At 38.0% G+C, this 11,123-nt stretch overlaps 1 protein-coding gene across 1 annotated transcript; it reads left to right on the top strand.

The window, feature by feature from the left end:
• The first annotated feature begins 3,701 nt into the window (after positions 1-3,701).
• On the top strand, positions 3,702-9,304 carry LOC122785485 (OX-2 membrane glycoprotein-like). Its single transcript, XM_044051310.1, has 6 exons — positions 3,702-3,793; positions 3,903-3,992; positions 4,678-4,929; positions 5,867-6,196; positions 7,520-7,616; positions 8,121-9,304. Exons 1-6 carry the CDS (start codon positions 3,757-3,759, stop codon positions 8,167-8,169), a joined length of 855 nt encoding a protein of 284 aa, XP_043907245.1. The 5' UTR covers positions 3,702-3,756; the 3' UTR covers positions 8,170-9,304.
• The last annotated feature ends 1,819 nt before the right edge of the window (positions 9,305-11,123 follow it).

The following is an 11,123-nucleotide window of genomic DNA, read 5'->3' as shown; positions in this document are numbered from 1 at the left end:
TAAGTGTCCCTGTGGTGCTATGTGAACTGTGTTTGTTATACCACTCAGAGATGGATTAATGGTCTAGTTTGTAACATTGTAACATCACCCATGAGTAGGTTTGTTTTTTGTATCCCTAGAAAAATTGATATAAAAAAATGATATTTATTTTAGACAAGGGCCTTGGGTTACGGAGTCTGCCATCTTGCGTACATGTGTTTTTGCATTTTAAAGCAGAAGCTTTCTGCACAAATAAAGAATGGCTCAGCCCACATAAACCCAATGCATAAACCAACAAAGAAGTAGGAAATGATGGTCTTAAACGAGTAGGTGTTTCTAAAAGTCAACAATGGATCTTTGAATCTGTCATTCTACTCATTTAAAAGGAGGCATGTCATTTATCCTCAGTGCAGCATACTTAAATGTACCCAGAATACTAGAAGATGATCTTGCCTTGTCTCTATTAGGAAATATAGACTGTAAATAAAAGAAATGGATGTCGTCTGCTGGGTTGAAAATTGAAGCCGAGGACGTTATGATGGAGGTAGCAATTTGCCACTAGGGGGCCAGTGCACTGTTTGCAAAAAGGACTCCGTTTGAATGAATGTGTATGAACCTACTTCTTACTTGATTTGTAGGAAAGTGGATGAGTGTACACCTGTCAGTGCCTGCAAATCACAAGGCTTGTTTTACAACCTGAAGACTACATCCATTTTTATATACAGGCTACGTTAACGAAAGATCTTTGACTTTGAAAAAATGTTTTTTTACTTTCTGGTACCTTGAGGCCACTGTAGTTCCTAATGAACTTGAGAATGAGAGGGATGAGATTGTGGAGCAAATTCCTGTAGCACTCTCCTGCCCTTTAAACTCTCTATTGACCAGCCGTCTCTATTTTCTTGTTGATATTTTGTCATGTGACCTCCTCGTGTGCCTTTTTGTTCACAATGCAGTATGTGTTCCTCTGTTCGACCGGCTAATGTGCCATACATGTGTGGAAGTGTTCCATGTCAGGAAAACAATTTCCCCTTGGGGATGAATAAAAAAGTATTTCTGTAATATTCTATTCTATTCTAAAATGACTGAAGTTTATTGTGACAGTTAACCCTCTCGTCAAATGTTTCACTTCAACACAGACTTTGATTATTACTTTCTCAGTTCAGATAAATGCACTTTGAGTTATTCTCCAATTTATTCTCCAATTTATTCCAAATAAACGGGTGTTGTTATAGACCATGTGATTTAAATGATGTGCGGATTATCAGCTGACTGTAGAAAAACACAAGCTGCGTTCAGGATCAGGAGATAATGTTGTGATTGTGTTGAGTGGACATGTCACAAGTGAGTGTATGTGTGTGTATTTTTTGATAGTGAAATCAGGATTATTTCACTCATTTAGAGAGAGGAAAGTATAATCAGATTAAATGTTTTCTCGACAGTGTAAATGGATATTTTTTGGGGGAAACTAAGGCAAGAAATTGAGAAGGAAATGAAGATTGGACAGAACTGGGGGAGTGGCATGAGGAAAGGAATGAGGAAATTACAGGCTAGAGGAAACAAATAACACATTTAAAATAATGTTTATATTAATATCAAAACCCAAGAAGATTTAGCTTTTGGGAAGATATTTTATTGAACAAAGATGCGTGTGAGACATATTTTCTCCCCTCCATTTGTAATTTTGTGGAAAATGTAATATTCACTGCCTAGTTCACCTTTCTAGTGGCTACCTGAATTCTTCAGGTAGTAGAAAATATGTGGATGTTTATATTAAAGGTCCGTACTTATACAGTCATTATTAGATGATTTATTAACTTAGCTAGAGCTTTTTGCTATGCGATATGTGAGTATGTGTTGTTTCCTTTACGAAGAAGTCTCTCTAGAGCAGAATAAAGCGTGGGGTAATTCCTGAATTCACCGTGAGAAATGAACTCACTAACTTCAAAAGACTCAATATTGTTCATTTATGTGAACTGAAGAAATGATTCCCGTATATTTACAGTGGAACTACGTGATTATGCACAACAGAAGTAAACCCCACTGCAACCGCGACCATACAGTACACAAGACTCCTTCTTCGCACAGACAGCTGCATGTGTTGTTTACATTTTTTCAGTTCTCCTTTTTGACCTGTGGGGACTTTGTGGGAAATGAGTCAGCTGCCATACTGACCCATGTAACATTTAGGTAAGATCATTTTCTTATAGGGCAGATTGTCAGCTCCTCAGAGGCTAAACTGAACAACTTTTGAGTTTTCATGCAAACTAAGGGCTACATAGGTTGTCCCACACACCTGGAAGGAAAGGCGATATCAATCTGCAACACGCAACTTCACCAATAGATGGCGTTAGATTTTACACACTGTACCTTAAAGTATAACACATGTAACGCAGGTACTCTTATCGAGGAGACTGACACCAAATTACCTGATACATATCACTATCAAGTGTCTTTTCAACTGATAGCTGGGTACTTTCCACATGTTATTAATAATCCTGTTTGGTATTTTCATCCAGACACGGCAGTTTTATTAATAAAGTGTGTGCAGTAGATTCAACATGCTGTTCAGAAACGCAAGCTTAATTCGAACATCCACAAAGCTCGATTGCTTCTTGTGTCACCTGATAAAGGTTTAACAGCGTCAATAAATGCAATACTGAAAGCAATAATGACAGTTAAAGAGCAATTACACAACCATAAGCCAGAGCAATAATAACTCATATTTTAATTTTTATCAAGAAGACAGATTATGTGGTAATCATTCACAGGGAAGTACCTGTTTTTTTTTCTGTAGTAGCCTAATTACCATGTAACAGGTTAGTGAAACAATGGGAAATGTGTTTCTGCATCACATAATGGTTATTAAACTCGCTAGACATCTTTTAACTCTAGCCTTCAACTAGCTCCTTGTTATTCCACCGTGTGTTGTGTTTTATTTGCACAACACAGGAGGTTTTAACCTCTTGACTCTATAGCCTTTTCCTATTTTTGTGCCACCCTGTGTTGTATTTCACTGTTTTAATTAGCATCTTTTGGTTTATTTCAAAGTTAAAACAGGGTTATTACTTTAGGACTTTAGACGTCGTCCTTTTCTCTCCACCCTGCGTTGTTGTATTTGCATCTAGTAGTAATAACAGTAGTAATAACAGTTGAAAAAAACTGTACACTATAGTGGCGGTGATTCACTGAACATCAAATGTTGGGTGCACATTTAAACACAGGATCCAGGCAGCTTTCCAAGTTCCAATATTTTATTTCCAAGTAACGGTAGTTGGTGATGAGGGGTAATGGTGGATGATTTGTCCATATGAAAATGATAAAGGAAATATTACAATCTAGCAAGTATCAAATATACAATAAGAAATTAGGTTGTCTTAGACTTACATCAATAATGCATCCACTCTTACTTTCCTCTCTTTAACAAAGGATTAAACTCAGGAATCTAGTATAATGAAACACAAACAATAAGTAAATCTTCAAACAATATGTAGTATCAACCAAATGAATCATTAACTGAGTGAACGTCCATAAAACTCACAGCCAGTGTTCCTTTGTTCTCGTGGATTGTTTAGAGGGAAAATAGGATTATATAGGATTAGGGGTATGGTCCAGGTAAGTGTGGCAGTGATGAGGCAGGTGAGGAGGAGACAGATGAGGTGGGTGAGGCATGTCCTTTAGTTTCACTTTTAGTTTCAGTTTTTCAGTTTAAAGGGCTGACAAAACACAAGTGTTTTTTCAGTCTGTCTCCAGTCTTCAATCTAAAGGCTGCACTGGAAGATGTTGTATATCCTGATACTTGCTTTGCTTTTTAAAGGTAAGAGATTCCCTTTTATATTCAGTGTAGCTTTGTGGAAACAAGGAGAAATGTTACTTTTGACCTCTTCTTGAGTCTGCTTTCATTCACTGTGCATTTATTTTTTTAGCATCAGCCATGCAACTCAAGGGATATGGAAATGCAGTGGTTGAATATGGCAAGGAGGGTCATTACAAATGCACTGTAGACAACCAAACAGGTGTGGAACACACTTTAAATGCTCTACTTTTATTGTGAAACTGTGTAACTGTGTCTTAAAGCTGCGGTGTGCAAGTGTTTGTTGCTATTTCTGCCACCCTTTGGCTGACTGAGGGAGACTTTCTGTACAGAATTTTTTTCGTGCGCCAATACCCGTTGCTAATCACACTGGCGTCCACTTATATATGTGTCATAGTCAATTTTCCTCAAAATGGGAACATCATTTACAAAACTGGCATCATGTTCTATTGAAGGACAGCTAGTGATTGAGACCATTATCATCATAGAAAAGACCTAACCATAGACCATCATAGAAAAATGTTAACGGACGTTAACATTAAGTGCAACAACCAGCAAAGTGTGCCCCTGGTGGCTATTCAATGTACTTTAACTGACTGTACTCGCTTTATAAGTGTATAAGATCTAAACACCACTAGACTGAGAAACACAGAGAGAGTTGTGTGGAGCTGACAATGAATGGTCTGATTGTTTGTATTAAAACTTCAGCTTTAGCTTTCATAACTTGAAGACTTTTTCTGTTATTTAAAAAATATATATATATATATGAGCACATGTCCTTAGTTTGCAGCTAGACTGATTACTATTGAACTTTCCTCTCACCAGTATAAGCGGCACCAGTTTTACTGTCAATATTGATTTACCTCATACTGTCTGTTTCCCGGCAGGTGTGCTGCAGGTCACATGGCAAAGGCTCATGAAAGATGAGCCAATAGAAAACCTGGCAACCTACAGCCAACATTTTGGGCAGCGGGTGAACAGGCCTTATCAGGGAAAGGTGGTCTTCACGCAAGCGTCCCTCAACTCAACTTCAATCACTCTGAAGAATGTGTCGTGGCAGGATGAGGGTTGTTACATATGCTCCTTTAATGTGTATCCTGACGGGTCCAAAAGAAAGCAGACTTGCCTCAGCGTGCAAGGTAAACTGCAGCACTGTCATACATATGGATGGATGGTTAGATGAGTTGAGGGTGAAGTTTGACTTTACAGGAATCCGGTGTCAAATTTTAAAGGTTCACTGTGTAATATTTGGCGATCTCGTGGTCAGACTGCAGATTAGATTAAACAGAGCTTTCTCAATTCTCAGTTCTCTGTACTTGAGTCTTCCCAAGTACTTACTCCCCAAGTATGACTCAGTCATACTTCCATTCTTTGTCATTGAAAAACTCTTTCAGAATCACATCAGGGGAACTATGGTGACTCTTAAGTACCAGAAATGATGTCAATCTTATCCCACTACACTGTCCTTTTGGGCTTTTGCGCCTTTTGGGCTTGAGTTGCCGTGGAAACACGGCAACTCAAGATGGCTGGCTTGTTGACACAAGGCCATTGCCTAAAGGCCTAAAGGCCTGCCCCACGGAGCCGCTCGAACCAGACGTGTCCGAGAGAGCTGTAGCATCGTTCTCTTCTTCTATTGGTAGGAATGTGCCCATTCCAAGCAAGCCCTGCTCTCCGAGCAGAAAAAACATTTCATTAGCAGAAGAAGTAGTCGCCAAGGATAGTCATCTAAGCCTCGACCTGGGGACCCACGAACTGGCTGACGGTTCGCAGTACCCTGCGCGGAATTATACCAGGGCCTTTAAGCAGAAGATGCTTATTCTAAGACCTTTTATAGTGATTATTCACATATACCAATAGACTCTCCTTAACTTTACACAGTGGACCCTTAAAGAGTAGAGTAACACAAAGGTTTTGCATTTCAATTTGAATTTTGTCTTTTATTTTGTGACCCTTTTTTTTTCAAGATCTTTGATGTTTTTGATGATTACATGTCATGAGGCATTTAAGTGATCAAACTGTAAAGTTTGACAGTTTGTCAGGAGTCACATTGGAGACACGTTTCAATTGTCCACAAAGGAATATCCAGCGTGGACACACAGTTCCATCACAGAAGTGGACGGGACGGAGAGGACGTGGGGGTCAGCTTTAGCTGCTCTGCCACAGGCAAACCAGCGCCAACCATTGAGTGGGACATTTCACCTGGTGCCACGTACTCCGAGCAACGACAGACCGTGGCGGTCGCAAACAGTGACCACACGTTTACCATCAGCGACAACATCACTCTGCGGCTGCCCGTGGACTGGGACGGACACGTGGACTGTCTGCTGAACACAGGACGGCCGGGACAGAGGAGGGAGAAGATTCCTTTCGTTTTAGAACGTGCAGAGCATCCAAAAGTTAATGATGGTACGTGTTTTTTATCATTTCTCTTTTACTGTTTTACAGCCTCCGCAGCTGTGTTTTTAATTTTTAAGCAAACATGGACACTGTTTAGTGGAGTGAGGGACAAGTTGTGCATGATGCACAGGTGTATTGCATGCACATGTATGTATACAGGTGCATACAGTGTTTAACAGTGCTCAAGCATAATATTCAACCACTAAAACTAGTTTTTCTGTTAAGGAATGCAAGTAAATAACTATAATTTGACATCTTAATCAAGAAATAATAATCATCGTGAACAATATTAAGAACATTTTAGCATTCATTAGCATTAACGATATAATTTTGGTTAAAGAGCTTCTACATACTGGTGTATTAACCATTACAGAAACATAAAAAAAAAATGTTTTACATCATTTTCACAGCTGTTTATTTAGGGCAGCTGTGGCTTTGGGTGGTGGTCCAAATTTTGTTTAGCATTTTTTTTTCCTGTTTAACCTGTGGTGTCGCACACATCAGGGCTGGACCAGTTTCTGATTAATTTCTGTCCGAAAGTGCACAAAACAAGCATAAAAGCACTAGCCAGACACACGTGGAGCCTCACAACAAATTCAATCATAAAAGAGAAGTCTAAATATGACAAAGAAACATAATGAAATGATGTCCAGTGCTTGTTGTCTTTGTTCTCTCACGTGATTTGTGTAGATAGTTGTAGTCTAAACATAAAAGTATCTATCGTATCTTAATGCTTATCTTATCTTCAGATGCTTTCTGCTCTTTGAGTCATCTGTGAGCAATGCACCACGGGAAGTCCCTGCGTCAGTGCATGCTGTTGTTGTCTTGTCATGTCTCAGGTTTTCATTTCTCAGTAAGAGGAAGTAAAAGTAAAGTTATGTGGAACGTGACCAAAATCTATCCACATTGTTTGAAGTTTCCCAGCATTCGTCATTCGGTGATGCTCACAATACATGATATACTGTAACAGGAAGGTGCACACTGTAAATCTCATTGTTTTGAGTCACTTTCAGTGTAAACAGCGCATCACTGCTGGCCCAGGGTTGTTTCAGTTTCACTTGATAGGTTTCATGCTGAAGAAAAAGAAAACTCCCTCAATGAGTCTCCAGAGTATTGTCGATAAGGGAGGGGGAAATTATCCTTGAATAATATGAGTATACATGTGGGAATGCTTCTCTAGAAGTTTCCAACCTTACCCTTTTGAGGAAGTGAGGTTAGCTCGAGGCTACCTTCTTCTGAACCAAAGTAACACTGTGCTTTCTTTCTTTCTTTCTTTCTTTCTTTCTTTCTTTCTTTCTTTCTTTCTTTCTTTCTTTCTCTCTCTCTTTCTAGTGAAAGGACTGTCACCGTCAGGACTCGCAATAATCATTACAGCTGTGAGCCTGATATCCCTCATTGCTGCTTTTGCTGCTGCAACAATGTGGAAAAGGTGAGATTTTCTTTATATAAACATGTATATGGTGCCATATATATAAATACATATATATGTATATATGTGTATATATACATATATACACACATATATGTGTGTATATATATATATATATATATATATATATATATATATATATATATATATATATATATATATATATATATATATATATATATATATATATATATATATATATACATATGTATGTATGTATGTATATATATATAAACAGTCAAGAGACATATACTCACATATCAAATAATATGTGACGTAATGTGTAAATATGATTCTAATCAAACGAGCAGTGGAGTCAGCATGGCCTGCACGGCTGGATAGTCTGAGGTTAAGAGTTCTCTGATATAATCGAGCTGGGCCATGGATCACCTTATTATCATATATTCAAAAAGTCATAGGTCAGCCAGTATGTGGGACGACGAATGTCCTGCCAAGGACAATACCTGATGTCTTTTTTTCTCTCTCCATCCCTCTCTCTGACAGGTTTAAGTGTAACAGAATGAAAATGTGTCAGGATCTGGAGTTATATTGAGTCGGTGGACACTGAAACACGTGAGCATTTTATAAAAAAGTGAAAGAAAAACATAATATCTTGTGTCTAACCTTCAGTGATGTGACAGTGTACTGAGCTCAAAGACATTTCCCACAGAGACGACATGACGAATGTAAAATGAATTACAAGTTTCAGATCTGTATGTTCTTCTACTATTCACTTTTAACAGTGACCTCTGTCCAGTGCAATTTTCACAAATCTACTTTTCCTGTGACGACAGTGCCATCTAGTGTACTTTGTTGTAGAAACAAAAAAGTAAGGAATCAGGAACAGGATCAATAAAGTAGGACATTTATGTAAAGCTAGTGCATATGAGACATTAGCGTAAACAGCATAACACATATAATTCTTCTGTGATTTTCACTTGGGTTATTATTCGCACTTTACCTTGCAGGTTTGCACTATAGACGTTTCTGTGAGATTTAAATGTTATTTATTGCTTGTTTGCACACCCACGTCCTGTATGCTTTAGTGTTTAACAGTTTCAACATAGTTGTTTCATGCGTCTTTTTATGCAAATAACATTTAATAATTATAATTAATAATATATAAAATATGCCTGGAAATGTTAATAATTGACTTAATCTCCATGCATTTAACTTTATTTTATGATGAGGTCGACACAATTTACATGCAATAATGAAACTATATAATGTGAAAAATCTGTTATATAAAATATATCATGAGTTCTATGCCTGTTAAAGCCTGTGATATAATATATATGTTCATCCATAAAAAGAAAAACGTATTTATGTTGTAATTGTATTATTTGTTGTTAAATGGTAATTAAAATAAAGTGTGCTCAGTGATTTCTCTTGTGGGGGGTGTTTTTTTGTCTCTGTGAATCGTAATTATATGAGAAATAAAATGTGTAGTAAACTTGCATATTTCCACATTGTCTGCAGTGTAAATTGAAAATAATAAAATTGTGTGTGTGTGTATAAATAATTTATTTGCTACTATTCCTCCACCCTGATGGAAAAAATTATGTAAAGATGAATCTGTAAGGATAACTACAAGGATAAATAAATGAAATCAAATGAAATCCAGCTGTGCTTAGGGTTTAGGCTTTTTACAACTTATTTTTAACTGAGGTTCTGTTAAACAATCAGTTCTGGATGCCACAAATTTAAATCAGGTTTTTTTTTTTATTAAATATTGGTGAATATAAACAAAACAAAATCATGAAAGGAATGTAAAGAAAATGTAGGGATTTTGCGCATTTCTACTACAGTGTATTGGAAATATACGTTGTTAAACAGTTGCCATTACTATGTTATTAAATATAGTGACAGTCTAAGTCTGTATTACATTTGGACTTATTTTCTCCAGGTGTTCCTGACAGCTACACATGACATGGTAATAAGTCAATAAGTATAAAGTGCGCACGTTATACTTATTTCGTGGCCACGAAGTAGGTATAATGTGTGCACGAAATACTAATTAATAATATTATCATTCCTGGACACCTGGGTAAGCAAATCGAGCGGTGTTGTGTTGTTATTGTCGTACCTGCACCGGTAGAGTCATGCCTGTCAATATTCTGTTTAAATGCCTCTCGGTAATAATGGTTCCTTGCAATGACAGGCTTTCAGAATGTCATTGTAGCTCATTCCCAGCCTAAAATAAAACTCTATCTCTGTCCATCATGTATCTTTAGCCACTCGGCTGCCTCTACCTTTGACCTTAGAGGAGGTGCGCTCGATTTGCTTACCCATCTGTGTGTTTGTCCAAATTCGTTGGACAAACACACGTTATAGCTATTTCGTGGGCACAATTTATTATTGTTTTCCCCATGTCATGTCCGAGGCTCCTTAGACAGCAATGGAGCAAATGCAACTATATTTCTATGTCATTTATTCCATCTTTGAGTTTCAGGTGCAGTTGCACAGTATGGCCACGGGATGTCCCTATTTCGTCACATTAATGAGAAAGCAGGCGGCGGAATCAGGTGGAACAGCTGAGGGAGGAACCGCATACTGAGGTGAGTCACGAGCATACATATACTTAGGAGCATGAACGTGCGAGGAACCTGTTGTTATCCTTCAGATTCGTGTTATTATTGTTATATCCGTGGCTTTCCGGTGATATTAGAGCGGGTTGACGTGCTTACAAACTCTTGAAACTCAGACCAGGTTTGGTGAAAATACGATATTGGCATACGCTCTGACCGTGTGTTGCACCAGGGCTCTATAACGCCCCCTAAGGCGAAACGTGGATGGAGCAAGTTCAATCTAAATTCACGAAAGTTGGTGGGAACAACTTGTCGTGGCACGAATAACAAAAAAGTAAATTGGGACCACGGCCTCAACTGAACAGGAAGTCGGCCATTTTGAATTTGGCGTCCATCTTGGCGGTTTGTACACTTCGTACGTGACAGTGAGGTCAGGGATCTGCGGCACTGTCCGACTTGCTATTCAAATTGTCTATTTATTGGTGTTACAACATGAACTTGAAGATACAACTGGGCTGGATTTAGTTGTTGTTAGAGCCTGAGGAAAGTTCGGTTCTTCCACCATAGGTAAATTGTATTATGTATTAGTGATTAGTGCAAGAATACAGTAGTCCTCACTACAACAAACAATTTCCCTGTATGGGGACAATAGCATTTCAGTTCTATACTGTGTAGTGAAGACTTGTCAACTTAGTTTTCAAATGGAGTCTCTTTATGTAATACACCGTTTAAACCACTCTGATTATTTATGATTATTGATGGAACTGTACACACAGAAAGAATAATGACCACAAATATAACATGATTTCATGGTCTTCCAATTCCAAGTGTATCCTTCAGTGTTCAGACAGGAGATGGACGTGTCATGTGACGTAATGTCGACCAAGTGGACCTTTGATGTGATAGCTATGATGATATATATAGATATTAGGAAAATATATATAGCACGATGCTGCAGAGTTTCTTAAATTCGTTGGAT

Source organism: Solea senegalensis, linkage group LG2, assembly GCF_019176455.1.
Source record: "Solea senegalensis isolate Sse05_10M linkage group LG2, IFAPA_SoseM_1, whole genome shotgun sequence".
NCBI lineage: Eukaryota > Metazoa > Chordata > Actinopteri > Pleuronectiformes > Soleidae > Solea > Solea senegalensis.
The sequence above is the reverse complement of the archived record's forward strand: the minus strand, read 5'-3'. Positions and strand labels throughout refer to the sequence as shown.